This window comes from Centrocercus urophasianus, unplaced genomic scaffold (genome assembly GCF_019232065.1).
Source record: "Centrocercus urophasianus isolate 14NV4802_14NV808 unplaced genomic scaffold, USGS_Curo_1.0 seq_22, whole genome shotgun sequence".
Taxonomy (NCBI): Eukaryota; Metazoa; Chordata; class Aves; order Galliformes; family Phasianidae; genus Centrocercus; species Centrocercus urophasianus.
The window spans coordinates 13,329,852-13,351,258 of NW_024884778.1; the positions used below are offsets into that span (position 1 = coordinate 13,329,852).

Consider the following 21,407-nt stretch of genomic DNA (forward strand, 5'->3'; position numbering starts at 1 on the left):
CTCTATTTTCTTTAATTTTTTCCCCCGCTCTTTGCATGTGGAAATGCTGAGACGATAGTGCTCCAGCTAGTTCTTTCAAAATGTCTTTTCTAGGTGGGCTTTTCCCCATGCATTCCCTTCAATCAGTTTAAGTGAGCAATTCTCATGTACACCTCAGTGGCGGGAAGATGCGGTTACTCCAAAGGAGAGTGCCATCGACTTTGTGTGTAAACTGATCTGGCTGAAGCACTGCGCTCAGTTTATTTTCTTATGACCTTATGTGACCTCTGAGATGAAGTCAATTAGCAGTTCATCAAAGCAGAAATCAGTAAAAAGCAGTATCAGATTATTAAATGATACTCTGAAATGGATTGTTAGGATCCAGTATTTCTCAATTCAGATAATTGTGCACCTATTATTTATACCTTATCTGTACAACTTCTAAAGTAATTGGCGATTCAACCAAATGATATCAAGCTATTTAATTAAAAAGTGCAAACCTTTTTACCTAGCAGTATTTGCTGCCCTTTAGGCAAACAGATTTTGCTTGTACAATAAAGATATGTTGGGCTGACCAGGTACTATAGGCCACTTACATATAAAATTAGGAAGGCTGATAATGTTCAGGAGAAAATGTTTGGTTAACCCACTGTTTGTTTGCATTGATACCAAGTCTCCCATTGCAGTGCGATGTTGCTCATCATTACCCACGTGGTATAGATCAAAGGCACAAGACCACTTAAAAACACTCCCCCTAATGTTACAAATAAACAATACTTTTAAGAATAATCTTGATTTTGTTTGAGGTCCTAAATCCAAGCATTCAGGTTCTGTAAACTGATGTTTACTGCTTAGCACACTGCTTTTATTTTCGTACCAGTTTTTAATAACAGTTTTGCCCTCAAGGTTTTTCCTAGTACCTGAGAGAAATCTCAGTATGTGATTTTGGCCATCTGGTATTATAACGGATGTAGTAGTTTCTTCTCCTGCACATGTAAATCTCAAAGTGGTTTCATTTACTTTCACAAAACCACTGTTTAGGAGGATACAAAAGCTCTGGGAGGTGGCAGTTCACAAACAGCGTATTAAAGAAGTTTGAGTGCATGGATATTGTGAATGAAACTGAGGTGAATTCTTCCAATTATGAAGCTTCCCAATACTTAAAGTAATCAGCAGCGCAACAAATTGGTTTTCTGTTCTCAGCCCATATGTTCTCTTCTCAGTTTCTTTGGGCAAAGTGTTCAGAGATTTGCACTCCCCCATTTGTGAGTCATAGCAGAACCGAACTGGGGACCTGTGAGGAAGCTGGGCTGTGTGGCCAGAGCCCGCAGACGTGTCTGGTGGTTCCATCTAGTGGGTGTCCAGAGCAGCCATGGGCCTCAGGGAACAGTGCAAAGTGACCATGATGGCAAGGAGAGGGCCAGCTGGCTCGTGGCCCTTCTTCTCTGTCAGGAACGTGGGCTGCCCAGTGCAAAGGAGACGTGAGGGTTTGCAGCAGCTCCTGCATGTGCTCTGTGTGAGCACCTCTGCATGCAGGAGCGCCAAGAGTGGGTTTGAAACACGGGGAGCAAGCGCATGTGGGTCTGATCTGTAACCCTTGGGTGCAGGTAGTTCTGTGAGAGTTGGCAGTTCAGCTGGATCTGTCCCACAAATCAACGCTGTTTTGTTATTTAGGAGTTGCTGGGAGGAGTTGCTGCATTTTCAGGAATGTTCTACATCTACACATTTGACTGAGGAATAACAGCAGTCTGGGGAGGGGAGCTCAGATGTATTGTATTAGTAAATTAGCATCATGCTTCCGTGAAGTAGTGTTCAGATGCTTTAAAGACAGTTGTGCCTGGCTACAAAGCCCATCAAGCTTGAACGCTTTCAGGTTCACCCAGCACTGCTGTCTGGTCTGTCCCCTTGTCCAGTACTGCTTTTTTCTGCAACTTCTCATGGAGTAAAATATTTTTGATGGTCTCCAGCATAATTTTAGCCCAACCTTTTCCCATGGGTTAAGTTGCAAGGGCGTCTTAGAGAGGAGTTTGCACTGACTGTGAGTGGGATTTTCAAAAGCTCCACTTGGCTAAGACTTGTAATCTCATGCAAAGCTATTCTCGTCAGGTCTGTAGTAATTAATATATTGTATGTGAATGGGATTATGGAAATGGTCTAACAACTTACTGCCATTTCAATTTTGTTTTAGCTTTCATGTTTTTTGACAGCCGTCACAGCACAAATACGGGACGGTGGATTTTTTTCTGTCCTGAAAGATACAATAGCTTCTTAATTTTTCAGATGTTACCTCTGGAATTGGAAATAAAGCTTAACTTAGCTTAACTTTTACAGTCAGAGATTAAATCTCAATTAATTAGGGTTCATCTCCTTTTCTTTTCCGGCTATTAAACACCTTTATTGTGGAAGTAATACAATTAATCTGGTGAATTAGGTTTACCAAGCGCACTTTTAATTGAATTTGAATTTAAATCAAATCTTAGCTGGTCTTCGTCAGTCCCTGCTAGGTAATGTTCCCCTCTCCCAGGCAGCGCTGCAGGGATGCACTTGGGAAGAAACAGCTCTTCTTGGTGATTCACCTTTTTGTAGTACTTGTCTTAAAGCAGGCTCCCTTAGCGTGGGTACCTTGTGCGTGTCTAGAATCAGTGCTATCTGTCACTTCCCACATGTTTTGGAGCAGAAGGTTTGCATTGGCACCTGGGGTGCACAGAGCTCGTGGCTTGGTGCTCAGGAAGCAGTGGGGCTGGTGATTAAACATTTTTACATGCATTTGAGCACGTACTGAAGTCAGCTGCCTGCATTTAGTTTTTGCAGGCATTTTTCATTTGCATACAGACTGTGCCAACTTCTACCTTTTGCTACATGCAGAATGCTGCAGGATAGTTAAGAAATTAACATTATATTATTATATTACTACCGCTGATGTTGCTATAATGGGGGTTGCTAGCTAACTTTAAAAGATAGGTGTTGTAAAATATATGAGGGAAAAGAGAAAAAAATTACCAAAAAAATGCAACACGATGTTCAGTTGTGACTGTGACTTGTACTTTTCATCTAAGCTTTGAGTTGAGAAACTAAGCTTTTGGTCATGCTTGCATAAGACATTACTGTAGTCATGTCCTGATTTTCCTGAAATATAAACTTCATTAAGCTGTAGGAAATAACAAAAAATTCTTTCAAACCAATCGTTCTTTTCCTCCTCATGCCACCCATATCAGAACACAAACATTTCTTCTCCCTTTTTTCCTCCCTCTCTTCTTTATTTTCTCTTCTCCAGTCTCTGAGTGATGTCTCTCCTTTCTCCTTTGAAGACTCATTCAGAGCCCATGTCAACCTGGACCTGCAATCTCTGAGTTTAAAGCTGCATTTCTGGCACAGTAAAATTAAACAGTGGCACCAGTTTAGCATAAAGAAAAGCACATACATTCTGTATCTTGCTTTCTGCCCAGCCTTTTGATTTTACTCATGTGTTCAAGTGCTTCTTCACGATGAACTCACCATGCCCCATATCAGATGTTCATCTCCTCCCATACCATAACGATATTCTTCTTATCAAGTCCAAAATACCTTTCAGGAAATTTGGCACTCTAATGGAAATGGTGCCAATGTCTGGCAAGACCTAACTGTCAAATAGGGTTCTCTGTACACATCTGGCACTGTAGATAACTGTCCAACAGAATATGTAAAATAATGAAGGCTCTAACAAGATAATAATGAAAAAACACGTAGTTTGGTTAAATGAGAACTCAGCTACTCTGCTGGATTGTTTTTCTGCACTTGGACGAGATGAAGGGAAACTCATTTTTAATTAACGTTCAGAATCTCACATTTAGACACAAATCATGCTAATAAATAATTGAGAAAATTGGCCTCAGACCTGCAGAACAATGTATCTTTTTGGACTTGTAAAACGGGATGTTTCAGGGTTATTGTACAGTTTGTCTTTGCAGCCAGACTAGCGTTACTTGTTCCTGAAAGCATTTTTGGCCTCCTATCACAAACTGAATTGACATCATTTCCTGCATAAATAGGAATCAAAATCTCCTATTAGGAAGCCAAGGCAATTTGAAACAAACAAAAAAATGCATCTTTAAGTCATGGGACCTTGCTTTTGGCATGCTATTGTACCTCTCAAAGCTTCTGAATGGCTGCACATTAATAAAGGTTTGAGCTGTCCAGTTACTTAGACTTCCTTTACTCACCTGAACTGCTGACTTTGTCTGTCCTTTCTTGCATAATAACTACTCTCTGATTGCTTAAAAGTACAGAAGCTTGTCCGTCAGATTTGTTATGTTCAGTCTTACCTAATTCTGTATGTCTTGTATTGTTTTACCTTGTAGGGTCCACCTTGAAACGACTATGTCTAGGCAAAGATCACAGTAGTAGTAACTATCCCATTTTTGTTTCTCAGTATTTCCTTCATGGCATGGGATGCTTTTTCTTTGAGTTTTCTTTTTTCTTTTTACTAAAAGCTAGTTGTTTAATGAATAGAGCTGATGCACTTATACTGGTATGAAATTAGACTATCTACGTTGTGATACTTTCCTAATAATGCATGTGCTGTGATGTTTGGGATCTACGCATGCTGCAAGACAGTCGTGGTATTCTTTATGTGTGAGATTGTGCACGCATGCTGCCAGAAAACTGGAGTGTGTGTTTGTTTCCCTTAAATACACACTTTTATATGACTGCAGTTTTTTGCTGGAGGAATTTATAGCTTAAAACTCTCTTGTTCCTGTGGAGATGCATGAAATGTTGAGCACTAATTGAAGAGCTTTCCTGTCCAAGTACTTATTTTCTCACTGGTCCCTTTCCCCCGAGAAAAGGAAAAGGAAATGAGCAGTGTTCACTTACAAGTTGTGTTGCAGGTTGAATGCATGATCATTTAAAGGCTATTAATGTATTTTATATGACCGTAGGAATACTTAGTTTATTCAGTTTCATTGTCTGGTAGCTCATTAACAGAAAATGGAAAACTGAATATTTGTGTTTGCTTCTGTAACAATTTTACTGCAGTTCCATGAACTTTTTGCTTGGAGAGATGGTCTTATTTAAAATATTTAGATACAGTAAATCTGTTTATAGAAACTTTCTTCCAGTTTGCTGCCGGTCTTGCTGTGTCAGACTTGTAGTTACCAACAGATAAATAGGACAGATCTAGAGGCATACAAGCCTATAAAATTCAGTTCCTGTTAGTGCTCTTCCCATCCGCCTTCATCTGTCCCAGAAGTTCTGTATCTCTGTGTCAGAAACTCACATGCCCACTTATGGCCTCCTTTCTCCTTTTTCTTCTTCACATAATGTTTTTTTCTCCCAAAATGTCAAGATGGCAGAGGGAGCCTGTGGGTCCTGGAGCCTTTGAGACATTGAGGCCAACTGTACTCTTAACCTGTGTGCTAATTAAATTTTTCCAGGAGGGCAGAACACTTATGCAAATGAAATACATTTTTAAAACACATGAAGCTGCAGCAAGTAACGTACCCATGGCAGCCTTCTACGGAGAGACTTTGCAAGCCTGGCAGTGTCGGTTGCACTGGGGGTGCCTCTGTGCATCTAGTCCTTCTCTCTTGGTCGTGAATTTCAGTTGAGAGAAGTTCTGGGCAGGTAACACAATGAGACATAATCTGAACGCATTTGGACCAGTGGACTTGGACCATTTCTTTAAGCAAAGGTGTTCTGTAGAAAGGAGGGGGAGGGCAAAGTCAGGAAAGCCACTGTTTGAATTGCAGTATGTGGGAAGCTATGTGAGCAGATAAGTGGTGAAATGGAGACGCCATTGTCAACTTTCTTTGTGTGTGATTTTCCAGGATCCTCTACAAACAGTCTTGTAACGTGTCCCGAGCCCCTTCCGCAATCAACTCTGCAGGTTCAGGCCAACAACAGTAACAACAAGAAGGGAACCTTCACCGATGATCTTCACAAGCTGGTTGACCAGTGGACAAGCAAAACTGTTGGAGCTGCACAGGCAAAGCCTTCTTTAAACCAACTGAAGCAGAACCAAAAAAGGCAGGACATGGAGCCAAAGGCAAATCCCATGCAATCACAGAATGAGACATGTGGAGTAAGTGGCGCTCCTTGAAGAACGTTCCTTTTGCTATGTGTCTGACAGCCTTTGCAGAACTCAGATTTGGAGGAGGACATAAACTAAATTACTTCAGATAGCTGCTTCGTATAAATGTCCAACTCTTTTCATTAAGTACTAAAACAGTTTTGTTGGTTTTTTTAAATTGTCTTTTGGAATAATTTTGGGAGCTATATGGGCCGCAATATATATACTTTAAAATATATATTTTTAAATTGCAAACTGCTCATTAACAGTAACATGCAGCAATACTTAATACCACTAACCGTACGTTCTCTGACTTAAGTTTTTATTATTGCTAACATTTTCTGCTTTTTGATGTTTAACATGAATCTTCCTCAGGCAGGCAGTGCCTGGGCTAGTGGCCTAGTGGCCTGTTGGCAGCAAGCTTTTATCTTAGCACAAGCATTGCAGGTACTGCGCCAAGACAGGGCACTGCTCAGTGTTGTTCTGACCCTTGCTTGATATCCTGCACTGTGCAGTACTAATCTTGTGCATCTGTAAGGCCCTTTGCCTCATGGAAATACCATCTCAGGAATTCCGTGGAAGTGAAGTGCAATGAAGCCAGACTCAGTGGTGCCCCATTTGTCCTCTCTTATTTTCCGTAGCAGGCAAACAGTACCATGGTGTGTGTCTGTGTCTGTGTCAGCGTTCAGTGCTTGTTTGTGTGACTGCATGACAGTGTTGAGGACACAGCCAGAATCCCAATTCAGAATTCTCTCCCACCCTGGTCTGGTTTTCCAGATCCCTTTCTCATTCTCACAGACTGATGGTTCCTCAACTAATTATTTTTGCTGGATTCTTTTTTCTTTTGGAAGAGCGGAAATTGAGCCAAATAGAGGAAAACATTAATTTTAAAGGCAAAGAAATTGCGAGAGTAAAACTAGTGAAGGACTCCGTGGTAATCCCTTAAAAACAAGATAACTGGACCTGGGTAGAAAACCATTGCTTTTTTGGCATGTAGGAGGCAGAAGGCTTGGATGCAGCAGTGGCAGCTCAGTCACTGTTCAGGTGGGACCTGCTGAAGCAGGAACTTGCTGATGTGTCTGTTTTTGTATCTGCTGGTCTGTGTCGATCACTGACTTCACAGGGAAAAGCACTTGTGTGAGCTTATTAAGCAGTTTTGTATCGATTCATAGTGGCCATTAATGAGCAAAAGCTGGAGAGTAAATAATCCCTTTCCACAGTGATGGTTTAAACAGCATAAACGTGTTCTGGAGTAGAAGTGACGTCAAGACCCTGTTAGTTCTCAGAAACCAAGTCATGAAGGTGCCAGTAAACACAAATAGAAGGTTTCTGGAGATGCTCTGGGAAGCCATGGTGAGGGCACAAGCTCTGTTCCTTTGTTGTCTCTTACTCTTTTTGATGTGCTTTTCACATCTCGTTGTCTTTTCCGTGAGGCTCCTGTGGTAGCCGGAAGGATCTGGTGGGGGTGCTCTGCCTGCTTACAACTCTGGAAAAGAGATGTGGGGGAGTCTTCTTATCTTAATGATGTAGACATCAATTTAAGATTAATTTTACCTTCTGCCATGTGCTGTCTTAACATGCTGGGTTTTAGAGGGTTGGTTTTTTTAGGATATGTCTGTTCCAAGGATTTACCAAGGCTGAAGTAACTTGGATCATTGACTAAGAAGATAGAAAGGGTGGGATTCCCTGCTGTTCTTCACATTGTCACTTGCTGCTTGGAACACTCATAGCTGGGGACTGAGAGCTCTGTGCCAGCTGGTGGCAGGTGACTTCATGCACCAGTCCTAGTGGGGATGTGGGCTGCAGAAGAGATGTAAATGTGGATGGCTCCTGTTTTAGGGTTGTTGTTAGGGTGTTTTGGACACAGGAGTGGCACAGCATGCCACGGGCTACTTCAGGCCTTCCAATATTGAACAGCACTGCTGAATTGCGTTCCCTGTGTCGGGAGCAGGAGCTGCCACTGTGCTGCATCCACCCAGCCTCCTGGGCCATAGGAAGCAGAAAGCAGGGCCACAAGTGTGATGAAGGAGCCTTTTAAAGCTGTGTGAGGGCTGCTGTAGAAGTTGAGTACCTTTTCAGATTCACCTTAAAGGGGATCTGAAGTGAAGGAAGAATAATGCTTCATGATGCTGGGAGGAAAAACAGCCAGGAGGAGAGGGAGGAAGCAGAGAGGATACTTAGCCTGGGCAGCCAGGAGAGTGACCCAGTGACACCAGTTCTTGGAGTTACATGGGGAGATGTTGTACTTGCAATAAATCAGTATGGAATCCACACTTCAAAATGGTATTAGACAAAAAGCACTCAAGAGATCACAAAGGACTGAAAAAAACCAGCTTTCTAACAGGGAGCATATAAAGCTCAGGCTGTACTTCTTTAGACCATCTGTTAACACCATCTTCTTGTCTTTTTTGATTAAATGCAAGATTACCTTTGCAATAAAAGAACTAAGGAGCACTAAACAGATTCCCAGCTCATCAGAGAAATTTTTAATAAGGTTTTATGTTGGAAATAAAAGCTAGATAGATTGGAAGCATGGTGATGCTTATCATTCTTTTTATCTTTGATAGAGCCAATGATGAAGCACTGGAACAAACCAGCGGGAAAGTGGTAGGGCCAGCTGTCTCATAGTCCAACCAAGTATTTTGTTGTGAGAGAAGCTAACATTGGCCCGTTGTAATAATTGGAAATGTAGGCATTTCTGAATTCCTTTGGAGGTTATGGGATTGGAAAGTGTCTCTTTGAAGAGTTTTTAGGCAGGAGTAGGAGCTGTTGAGCTCTTCCACACAGCCAGTGAGCATCCTCCTGGGGTGCAGTCCGCACAAGGTATGACAAAGACATCAAACCAGGTGGCTCTCTTCTTTGTGTCCATTTTTTCCCACAAATAAAATTGCAATAAGTCATTGCTAAGGGTATTATTATTTTAATACTCTCTTGCTGTCTTCAGATTGCTATTTACGTATAAGCTAGTTTGGCTCATTTCAAGTCTTCTATTTCACCCTGAAAACAGGTGTTTATTTTCCCCCCACCTCCTTTCAAGATGCCCTTTCAGTGGACGTGTTGGTGATGGCTTAACAGTTGGACTTTTGATGACCTTAGAGATCTTTTTTAACCCTAAGGATTCTATTATTCTAAGATGCTTCTAGCCAGCAGCAGCAAATCTGCTTGGTGTGTGAATACAATGTGTTATCAATGTCTTTTTAAGTTAGATGAAGGCTGCTTTTAAGGTTGAAAGCACAGAAGAGAAATCTTGAAGTTAGGTATTCAATAAGCTGCCTAAAGACTTAGGGGTTTTATTCTCTTCCTTTTTATTGTCACAGGTATAGGAAGCAATAATTTGGGTGCAAAGGTGGACTTGAAATTCTGCTTTGTTTCTGTGAAAGCGACAATTCCATCAGGGGAAAAAAAAAAAAAAAAAGCCAGTTTGTTTGGCTGCAAATCTCCATTAATGCATATTATTGTGGGGAAACCTTGAGGCTTCCAGTTTCATTGCTAGAGCAATGAAATGTTCCTTTTCAGAGGTTTTATTTAAACGTGGAAATATGCATGGATTCTTACTGTCAGTAATATGAAAGGGGAGTAGGATATAGAAGGCAGAATTAAGTCAATCTGCCTGAAAATAGCAATTTCCCTCATGCTTATCCATCTTGAAGGCGTTATGCAGTGATCCTTTCTTACAAGTAATTGTGGTTACCACCACAGGGTCCATCTGTGGACCATATCTAGGACCGTGAGCTGCTTTCTGTGTAAAAAGCACTGGATATTGTGTGGCTGCAGGTGTTGTGTGAAGATGTCTGGGAACGAGGAGTGTAGCAAACGTGTTTTGTCCCTTTGTACCGTTACACGACTGCATGGACATTAAAGAAAAATTATTACCAAAAAAGAAAAGCTGTAAACATGCTCTGAGTCTGTGATATGGCTGTATCTGTGGCAGTCCATGACAGCTGCTGACGTGTGTGGTGGTGTAGGCACTATTAGTAATCACTGCACATCTGTTTGCGTTTAGTGCATCCTCATTTTAATGAGCTGCCTGCCTGGGAGATAGCTGCAGGTGTGAGAATGGAACAGGACTGTTAACACCTTTGGCTGTGTCTTCCACGTCCGTTGGATTGAAAGAATGCTACAAATATGATGCATCTGTGCTTGATTGAAGCTGATCAATGCTGCCTGCTCGCTCTGAATGTCAGAGCAGCTTTCTGGAAGCTTGAAGATCAGAAACACAAATCTTCAGTAACACCTCTTAACTTTCAGTACATTGAAAAAGGAGGGATAAGAACCAACTGGAGAACTAGAGGATTAAAAACAAACAAGCAGAAGCCACTGGTCCTGTATGAGCGCAGGCTGTTTTTACATCTGTTTTGAGCGTGCTCTAAGCATGGGCTCTTTGAGTTGGTATGGGATTCAGATCTTGTGCCCCTTGCTTTCAGTTTCCAAGATAACTTCATTACAAATTTTGTCAGCAAGGTGCCTTGCAGCCTCTGTGGCTTTGCTACAGCTGGGCAATCCAGTTCTGTTTTGAGGACTGTACCACTGCTTGCTTATCTCAATATTCCAGTCAATTTTTGTGTGCAGGAGGAAGGGTTTCAGCCTCCATTGGTGTTGATTTGTTGGTTGTCCAAAGATTGTGGTTTGAAAAATGAGTTTGTTTAAGGGGCTGCAGTACAGGGGGAGTCACGAGCTGGCTGTCTTTGTTGCTCACAGCATGGGTTTGCTTGTTCAAAGTGTGCCGCAAGGTGGAGGGTGCAACCTTACATTGTGAACGTGCCTTTGTCATCATACAAACAGGTTTCAATGTGTATGTGGAATGTTTGGGTTTGCAACATGATGGCATTTATTCCTGACTGACATGCGTGGCCTTAAATATAGCCGCTGCTTTACTGAGTTGATTAGCTGAGCAAGGAATGGTAAAGCAGCATAAATCGGGTAAAGAAGTACATTACTCAGCATTTGAAAAGATCTGAAAAGAAGGCTTTTTTCAGTTGTATAAGTTTTAAACATGCTAAAACGTCATCTTGCATTTTCAGTGCTGCTTGATAAGCCCATTGCTTTTAGAAGAGACTCCCTATATAAGCTCGGTACCTCTACCGGCGTTCTTGGTCAGCCACTTCACTCACAGCCATCTAGCAAGATGAAAACCATCACTGTGAGGATGCCAAGCGTGGTTCTGAGAACAGCCATCAGAAGTCGTCATGTTGTGTAAATGTGCACGTCCTCAGTCGCTCCGTTTGTTGGTCTTTGCTCTCTGCTGTTAGTTTTGGTGAATCTTTATGGATGAATGATTTTAAATTCATTGTACCAAAGTAGCTATTTCTTACTTTGACGTTTGCCATCGCATTCACGTTTCAGATCAGAAATTAGAAAAGCAGTGGAAGGCACTGGATGTTTGTGTGCTTGTAAAATTTGCTCTGGAGCACAGGTGAGCACCCCAGAGCAGTGCATCAGAGTGCCATTGTCATTTCTATTTTGAACTGAGAGACTAAAACCAGAGACTAGAGTAAGAATTCCACTCACTTCTATACGTATATTCGTTTCCTCTTAATTTTCACCTTCGTGCTAATTCTATTGTTTGATGTGAAATATTTTTGGTATTAATGGGACACTCCCAAAGTGAGAGTATTGTTTTTTCTTGTGTCGTGAATAGGTGCTGGCTTGATGAGACCCATGGCAGGGAGTTGCAAATTATGTGAAATTTAAAAAGCAAAGAAGTACTGTAAATCTCATCCAGATTGAGACCAGGCAGCATTTTGTGTAATTATTGTTTCTGTGGCATTGTGCATTAGGAAGTGTGTAAGTCGGGTGCCACTGCCATCCCCATGTTTAGGAAGACAGAGCTCTTTCTCTGAGCTTAGCATGCAAAAACAGAGTAATTGAAGTGAATGCTAATTGAATCTCAGCAAAATAGCAGGACTGGCTCCAGCAGCCCCTGGGCAGGGTCAGCTCCTGCTGAGTCCTTCTGGTTTACCTGACTTGATCCCACAGCCCCAGTGCTGGGTAGTGAACCTCTACACAAAGTCTTCCCTTCTTTGCTGCCCTTGGTTGTGCTTGGGCGAACGGCCCAGCATGAACAGCTTTCTACAGCAATAATGTGCTAAAGGTTTGAAGGGCTGTAAGAAGTACAGTGAGATTTGGTTTCATTCTGTATTTGGCTTTATTTATTTACTTCTGCACACAAGATGCAGTAGCGCTGAGGGACAACAGGGGGATTACTTTGCACGTTAAAGCTTTTCCAGGGATTCTGCGGCATTACATTCTTACCTGCTCAGTAATGTTTCCTGATTCCTTAAACAGTAAGATTATACTGAGACATCCTTCCCTGTGTCAACCTTTGCTATTAATTTCCAAAAAAGAATACAAGTAAGAGGTGTGAGGAGGCCAAGAGCTGGGCTGTCCTCCTGTGCATGCCGCCCCTGCGTCCCACAGGTGGGAAGATAGACACTTAATAGCCATGCTTTTTTATTTTTCTTTTTGTAGGTTAATTCAGTCAGAACAGGATTGGGGAAAAGGTGCATTGTTCCAGTGTCTTGTCCCATGTCTGCGCTAACTCCTGGAGTTTCGCCATCCATGCCAGTGCCTATGCCAGGTACTACCCCTTCTGGCACAGTAACACCCTATGCGATGCCTCTTTGTCAGTACGGAGGAGTTTTCCCTACGCCGCTTTACGGAGTGCAGTGGTCGGGGCCGGCAGCACGGCCAGGGCTGGTAGGAGGGCAGAGCGTTGCTCATTTCTCGGCTCTCGGCAAAGCTTGCTTGCAGATGTACCCTGTGCCACTGCAGCAGCCCGCGGCCGACCCGCCCGGCCCACGTGTGAGACTGACATAGCTCAGCAGGCTCTGATAGGTGACGGTGATAGCGACCTCGTGTCCATCTGTAGATGCCATATGTGTCGGAGAGGCGCGGGTCCGCAGCGGGCCTGCCAGCCTACACAGCCATACACCGCATCCAGCAATCACTGTGATGGGTTTCGCAACAGGTCGTTTGTTTGTTACGGCAATATCTGCATATGTCATTGCTGAAGACACTTTATTATGTTGTGTTCTGATGTTTTACACTTGCAAGCCTTGAAGTTGATGTACTTGAATCGATGACTAGAAATTGTACTAACCTGCAGGAGTACAGTGCCTTGAATATCAGCTTTTCAGTTCCAGCTGGAAAGAGATGTAAAAATATTTGAAAGGTGTATTTTATTTATGATTTGCTTGTGAGTAAAGTTCTTTTTCTTTGCAAAGATACTGAAGGTTTACAGTCGAAGCTCGTCATCAGTTTCATACTGCTGTAAATGCTTTAATTTTAACTGATGTGTTGAATTTTCATTTCCGAGGCTTTAAAAAAAAAAAAGTGAGGTGAAGTTTGTTTGAGATACTGATGGAAATTGATTGTGTTTGTACAAGGAGTAGTGAAATGCACATTTGAAAATAGGAGCATTGACAGAGTGATCCTAGTGAGCTGTGTATAAGAACAGATAATAGCTTCGGGCAGTGCAATCCATTCCTTACAGCCTTTGCTAAAGCCGCTGCAGGTTGCAGCCGCTGCTGTAGCGGACGCACGAATTCTGCTTTCTTCCAGACCACAGTAGCCAATTGGATTACATTTTCTTTCCCTGCCGGGCTTTTATAATTTAGTTAAATTACAAATCTATGCGTGTTCCTAAGTGAGAAGCCTGATGGAAATCTGGGTTGCAGGAGCACATCCGCAGGTCGCTGTCGGAGCCATGTAAGTACACACATGTGCTCTGCCTTCAGTTCCAAAACAGACGCTAAGAACGTGCTTTGCCACTCAAGTGCTAACAGAATTCACATTGAAATGGAATAAAAATGTGAAGCTATTATTTTTCTTTTTTCCTCTGTGAGCAATGAATGCTTCAGCTTTGGAATCTCACCACCTTTCATTTGAATCTTTTTTCCTTTTTCTTTTTTTTTTTTTTTAATCAAGTTTGCACCGTAGGCGGCACGGACACCTCTCTCCTGTTTGCGGGTTGCTTTTTGCCTCTTTTACTGTGCTTAGAGTCTGCATCTGCACCTCTCAGTCTAAAGGCACAAGGTAACCACTGACACTGATTTGCTGATGGTAAGTTCCACTTCTATGGACGGCACTAAGGGCCATCCCTACAGGCACAGGGAGCCAAACGAGCGGCCAAATCTGAAGGCGCGTTGCTCTGTATCTCTACTGCAATGACATTCTTTACTGTCTGACGGGCAGAGATGTCTTGTGCTGCCGAGCTGTGAATTGTATAGTTCTATTGTACTTTGAGCATTATTCTGTCTAAATTATTTTGTTTGTACCCTTTGAATATATTATTCCATCAATTCAGTTAGAATTGAGTTTTATAGACAATTATGCAGAGTCTTCTGCCTGGGCAAAATACTTACTGTAGTAAGAGATTTCTGTTCTCTGTAACATGTATCTTTAATTTGTTTGGGTTTTTTAGATTCATGTCTGTATGCTTCATGAGCAAACATGGAAAATATGTTCTCACACCAGTTTTCCTTCGGCTTGCACTGAATCCTACAGTTTGTCGCTATTGCCTGTTGTATAGTCCATCCCTTGTACACTGACAGAGTCAGCGGCACTAAAAGCCCCAAGAAATTGTATAGATTAAAAAGAAGAAAAAATAAACATTTTGTGCTTGAAAACTGTGTGAAAAACCCAGTGTTTTTCTGAAAACAGAAGCGTGTCCATTCCCTGCTCTCCCAGGTAACTGCGCCTGTTTTCCAGCCTTCTGTGTGAAGGATTAGATGCCGTGCCTCCACTGCTCCTCGGTGCCTGCCCAGGGCTGCGTCCCATCTCTTGCAGCTGTAGACGTGCAGTGGTGCTCCAGAAGAGCTGTAGTGCCACCCCACAGCACCTCGCTGCTCCTGCAGCGTTTCTGGTGCTCCGTTGCTGCAAAGCAGGCCGGGCCAGAATATTAAATGGGTTATTTTAAGAGATGGTATCTTTAGCATCTCATTCGTACTGCCAGCAATACTGCAGTTGGGTAGGTGGTAAATGAGGCGTTTGGACCGTGCACATCCCACACTGCCAGTACCAGGGAAGCCCCATTAGCATGAGCCTGGCATAATTTAAATGTGAGGGAGGGCATCGAAGATACTTGGCCCCAATACAAGTTTGTGCTGCTTGCACGCTCTTGGCAGTCACTGATGTCGGTGTAGGCTGCAGTAGAAATGAGGAAGGGCTGTGCAGGGAGAGGTCTGGTACTTCTGCTTCTGTGCTTCTGCACATCTGACGTGCAGTTCTGCTGTGGGTGCTGCCTGCATGTCAGGTGCCAGCCCTGTGCTGCTGGTCATCAGAGCCTGCCACCCAAGCATGGCCAAAGCTGTGGGAGCTCGTGGGGCTGCCTGGTGCCAGGTTTGGTCCAGAGCTAACCGTGTTCACTTTCACTTTTAAAATGAAGCTTTCAGCTTTTTAGTGCCTGCTTTCCTAAGTGGGCTGCTTTTAGCTGGCGGTGGGGTCAGAGGTTGATGCTTTCATTTCAGTGTTCATGACTTGAATTTTGTGATAGCCATCTTGGCTTCAGTTCTTTAGGCTGTGAACTTCCAGCTATGTTTTGTTGTCCCTGATCATGCTGAAAAGAGCTTTGGGCCTTGATAGCAATTAAGCAAATGACTTGGGATGGAACAAATTGGGCAACTTCTTGAGAAAAATGTGAGCAAAGGTGCTTTGCCTGCACCTTTGGAAAAAGAGAATGCCCTGCTCCAGGGAGCTGCTGGTCATTGGATGTCTTTCTTGTGTTTTAAGAAACAGTTTTTGTTTCTTAAAAACTGAGCTATGTTCCTAAGAAGTCCACTTAAATAGGACCAGTGGGCAAGTAGTTGACTGCTAGCTATGTGCCTGTGCTTTATACGAAGCCTTCGGAAAGCAAAAGGTGTTTGCACAGCAGGCATCGGTGCTGCTCAGGTAGCAGGGCTGGCTCCCAGTGATCTGTGCATTTTGCTGGATTTAACCAACTTGTGCTGAGCCCTGTCATCCAGCCTTAGCCTGGAGCAGGAGGCACCACAGGGCTGGTGCTACAGCATTGGTGGAGGGACAAGATATTGAAAGAGGGCTTCCTGCTGCTGAGTCACACACCTGGTAGTAAGGAAAGGGAGTGCGACTGGTCTGATGTCGAGAGTGCATCATTGCAGGGCAGCATGGGAGGGGATCCTGCACCCTTCAAGGTTCGTTGTTCACCCCGGCTCAGCCTCCCTGGCCCGTGTGTTCAACAGCTGATGTGAAAACTTGCCCTGTGTAACCGTGGTCTCATTCTGTAACTTAGAGTTAATATTACTCAGGTGTTACTTTACATCTACCCCTCTTCCATCACTGTCTGGCACAGCTTCTTTCATTTTTCTCTGAGATATTTGACATTGATGGTTATCAAAAACAGGCTGTTGAACTGAACGGGCTGGTTGTCCGGCCAAGCGTGGCAGTCTGTGCGCTCCTGCAAATTGATTCCTCTTTGGAAAGAGGCAGTCGTGCTAAATGCCAATATTTCTGAAATGAACTTCTTAATCAAGATGCGGGTTTTGCCATTTGATATTTGGGGAAGAAAGTCACTGATATCTTTGTGTCATTCGTGAGGTTAACTTGGCTTTTTCAGTAGCTGCTTTTTCCCTTGAAGTGTTTTTGTGGTCCTATTGCAGTGCTTTCAGTTCAGAGAACAGTGAGATTTTCCCCATAGACTTAGCGTTCAGAGTGTTCATGTTGGCTTTGTTCAATAACCATGAGTTTGTTATGGGCACTGCTTGAGTGGTAAATGCATCCTTCTTCATTCTTTGAAAGTCAGCCCTGGAGAGTTTTGAATAGAAGTCTTCATTCTGAAATTACTTGACCTCAGCATTGCTTTCCTCGTCCTGCCTGAAAAATGGCAAAGATTTCATGACTTTTGAGCAAGGTTGGCATCTCAGAAGTTAGATAACCTGCTGAGTTTTCTGCATTGCTGCGAGGACCCCCGCCTGAATTTCAGTAATGTGTGTTGGCTCGGAGATGCAGTAGTTTGTGACCGTTTAATTCCTGGGTGAAATTTTTTGTGTTCTGGTTCCTCTCCCGCCCTTCTCAATCCCTGATTTGTGGTGATGTTTGTGGGAAACGATGGCTGTGCTGCAGAGGTGTGTCTGCTGAATCTCTGAGATCTCTGCAGAGGCCACAGAATCAGAGAGTATCACAAGTTGAGTCCCACTGTCACGGATGGGTGACTCTCTTGCTATAGGATTGAATTTATAAAATGGCAAAAACATAATCACATGGGATCTCTTGGCATGGGTATTTATTGAATCGAGTACAGGTTATTTTTTGTCCATTTTTTCTTTTTGTGTGCGTGTGTTTCTATGGGGTTGACTTTTGCTTATGCAGCTGTACCAATGCAGATGTGAGCTGAGATTCAGCTGGGTATTTGTGCAGGCTGACTGCTGTGCTGATTGCTGCGCTTCTCTTGAATGAGCCTGGTAAATGCAATTATCTTCCTGTCTATATTGCTGAAACTAACTGTTGAGCACATGCAGACCGTGTTGTGGCTGATGAGTTGGTGAGGTTTGCCTGAGCAGGACTTGCTTTTTCCTAAGGTCTGTTTTTCCTATGTGTGCAGCAGGAAGGCGTTGTGCCGGCCCTGGCTCTGTGATCTGTTACTAATGCAGATAAGTTGCAGAAGTGCACCGTAATAAAACAGATTTTAGGAGCTGTCAGGTTACAAATTTGCATTTTGAAAGAATTTCTTGCTCAAAGGGACTTAAATGTACTGTGGTGCTGAATGTTAGCTGTGTCACTAAATAGAGTACCTGTAACTGATTTCATCTGGAAGGCTCATTCCAGAAGGCAGCAACTTCTTGTTGTAAAGTGTGCAGTCCCTTCTGTTATATTTTTTCTCCATCCAAAGTGATAGCCTGCTATCAGGATTGCTGTTACATATGCTTGGATCTATATTTGACTGTAAAGCTTCTCCCTTGAAGTAACTCCCCCATGAGAAGTCTAGAGGGTGCATAATTCAAGCCTTCACTTTTGTATACACAAACTTACTAAACTTTAGATTTTTCTTGCTAAGTGTGGAGAAGCCATGTACAAAATAAGGCCTGGTGTGATTAGGGATGTGCTGTAATGGTGGAATTCTTGTGAATGGATGGAATTCTTATTTGTAGAGGGTTTTTTTTGAAGTCTGTGGAGGAAGGAGCACTCAGTTTACCCTTCAGTGTCGCGCCCCGAATGGATGTGCAGCATACGTTCAGCGCAGTGCTGCAGCTGCCCATTGACAACCTTCCTACAAGGCAGAAGGAAAAGGTAGAACTTTCTTTTCCCTGTGAAGGCCTATAAAAAGTATTTACTTCTGTGTTGTAGTTTGGTGGGGATTTTTGAGTTACTTTGTAAATAAGTTAGAAACTTCTTCAGCATTCAGTTTTTTGTTTATCAAACCAGATATAGCACACCTAACAACGTTTCTTAGTGTTTGTTTCCTTCCCTCTGGTCAGCAGCTACAAGACACAAGGCGCAGTTTTTCCCATCGTTATCTCCAACACAGAAAATGTTGTGTGTAATTGAATTCAGTGATGCCTTTAGTGCTGTGGAGAGGACAGTTCAGTTTTTGGCCAAAAGCTCAGGCTGCCTTCAGAATAAGAAGCTAAGAAGTTGTCCACTGGGACATGGGCTGAGTATCTGTGAGAGTTTCTATCAAGAGGCAGGAACCTGCAGAGCTCGCTCTCATTCTGGCTTGATGGCTGACCTGCTGTATATGTGTATGGGATATGTCCCATTGCTATCTTAAGGTTTTTCCCTGTTACCTGGAGATCATAAATTTTGGCTCATTTCATTTCTCCTGTGCCCGATACTAGTTGTTATTAGTGGGCAAATGCTGAGAACTGTGGTGGTTTCAGGTGAACGTGCAGAACCGATGTTGAGCAGAAGCTTGTGGAAGGATGGCAACCAAGACAGCTTTGCTTCCTTTAAAGCAATTCTTCCTATGAACAGGCAGAGCAAGAAAGATGGGAGGGAGAAAACTGGGGCTGCAGTTAATGAGAGCAAAGCCCAAAACAGGGAATCCCCCAGGAGCTATGCCAAACACAGACTGTTTGCACAGCATCCTTTCCCCCATGTCCCATGTATTTATTCCCTTCTGCCCTGAAGTACTCACTGCATTTTTTTCTGGAAGAATCTAGCAAGCTTCATGCTGTATAAAAATGTATGTGCTTGCAGACCCAATAACCAGTGTGCGTGTTGCTGGGATGTAGAGTGAAGGACGCTGGTGATGTCACGGTGCAGTGGGTGCACAGCAGCAGGACGTGCGCTGGCCCTGAGCTGCTGCTTTCTCCCACCTGGTGCTCAGTACGTTCCCTTCCAAGTCCATCGTGAGCCCTGGACGCTGCGTAGCCTCCTGCCCCCAGAGGGGTGCCTTGCTCTGAAGGAATGGGTGAGGTGCTCTGGTTCTGCTGCAGCAGGCTCTGGGCTCTGACAAAGGGCTTTAGGAATGTTTATGCTGCCACGTTCTCAGTACGACACACGTGATGCTCTCTGAGGATTTCGGGTTCTGTTCTCGTGCAGAGCCTGCACTGGCTCTCGTGGAAGCGCCTTCGGCACGCTGCGCTCTGTGATCTCACGTGGCCATTTTGTCTTTTAGATTCTGAAAATGCGATCGCCAGCGACTGACACGTGGCCCCCGCAGCTCCGGTGCCAAGCGCCAGGTCCTGCTGCAGCTAAAGAGGAGGAAGAGGAAGATGGGAAATGATTTGTCGTGTGTGAGAAATTCTGTGCCGTTCTGGTCCATTCTACACAATTTTGTAACTTCTTTCTAATCATTTTCCTTTTTTATTTATAGTTGGAAATACAAAAATGTTATGCAAAAAAAAAAAAGAAAAAAAAAAATAAAGGAAAATTATTTTGGGGGAAAAGGACTTTGTTCCAAATCGTTCCCTTCTGTTGTGAGCCAGGTTCCTGTGAGCAGTTTCTGGAGAAGAGGGAGGAGGAGGAGGAGGCATTCTTTCAAATGCTTTTTGTTTCATGCAGTTAATTGTAATTTAAGAGATTATCCAAAAAAATAAGCTAGGCACATGTATTCAGGTTCCACTAAAAAAAAAAAAGATAAGTTCCAAGTCCATTTGAATTTCTCGCAGTCAGAGCTGTTCTTTTGTAAAGAGAATACTTAAAATCTGGTTAAATCAAGTAAAGAAACCTGCAGAGACTTCACTGGAGAGTAACTTTGTACTTGTCGTTTCCTTTTTTTTTAGCTCTTTCTTTTTCTTTGAGACTGGCCGCATTTTCTTGCCACAGTTAAATACAGGTCTCAAGTCACTTCTAATTTTAAATGTAAGCCTGAAATCCTTCTGCAGACGAGTCAGTAATTGGAGCAATTTTTAAAAGACTTTCAAGTGCCTTCAACAAGCAAAAATTATGGTGGTGGGAGATTTCTTTTCCTTGATTCACTCACAATAGGCTTCAGCTGTCTGCCGGGCTGGGGCGATGTACAGAGCCGTTTGTAGCAATAATCTCATGAGTAATCATTTATTACAAAGGACTACTCAACTTTTTTTTTTGTAGAGCAGTGGCTTTTAGTGCAGTCCCCGAGGAGCAGGAGTGCTGCTTTCGCTGTTGCATTCTGGCCCCAAACTCTTCCAACCCACTGCCGTGCACTCAGAGTTGTGGCTTCCCCTCAGCAGGGTCAGAGCCCATGTTCTGTTCACTCTGCTTCTGGTACTGGAGAAATACGAATTTCTAGTTGCCCACGAGCCTTTCCGTATCATCCCTTCTCGCATCCGGAGCCTGGCATATTGTTTTGTTGTTATCTGCCATGTTTGTCTCTTCCAGCTCTCAGTTCTAAATAATAAATCTTATTTTGATGCCGCTGGTCACTATTTCCTTACCACTTCAGCTCTGGGCTGCTTGTGAGCCGGGTCTGGGTGTGCTGCTGGCACAGCTGAGCTCAGGAACTGTGAAGCAAGGTGCTGTTAAATGCCTGGGAAATCCAAAATTTGAAGCCCCAGTGGCAAAACAGATGTCTGTGCTAACGTCGTGTTTCTCTGTGTTGCCTCCTGTCCTGCCTGTGTCTAAGGAAATGGAAATAACCTCCTGGCTGAGAGCAGAGCTAGGCAGGTGCTGAGGGCTGTTGGTTAAGTATTGCTTGCCCTCGGCTTTCCTGACGCAGGAGGGTTCCGTTCCCTTTGGAGCAGGGAATGTACAGGGGTCTGCTCTACACCGCTCCTTCCCTTCACATTCCTGGTCCCTCCAGTCTGCATGGAGTGCTCCCCATCCCATGGCTCTGTGTGGGGATGGCAGTGCCACAGCCTGGTGCTCTGGGGTGAGCACTGTGCCATCGAGCGCAGCATCACTGTGCTCTGCCACCACCTGGCATTTCGCTCCCGAACAGTCCTGAAGGCTCCTTGCTGCAAGGCAGGTGCTCACAACCTCCCACCTCCCAGGGCTTCCCCCTGCCTTT

At 43.6% G+C, this 21,407-nt stretch overlaps 1 protein-coding gene across 1 annotated transcript in view; it reads left to right on the forward strand.

Moving 5' to 3' along the window:
- The window catches only part of WNK2 (WNK lysine deficient protein kinase 2), a 105,778-nt gene extending 85,004 nt beyond the window's left edge, over window positions 1-20,774 (forward strand). Inside the window, exons 26-28 of the mRNA XM_042823754.1 lie at window positions 4,317-4,361; window positions 5,784-6,037; window positions 19,596-20,774. Coding sequence (XP_042679688.1) covers window positions 4,317-4,361; window positions 5,784-6,037; window positions 19,596-19,703 — 407 coding nt within the window. The 3' untranslated portion in view covers window positions 19,704-20,774. The remainder of the gene's footprint in view (window positions 1-4,316; window positions 4,362-5,783; window positions 6,038-19,595) is intronic.
- The last annotated feature ends 633 nt before the right edge of the window (window positions 20,775-21,407 follow it).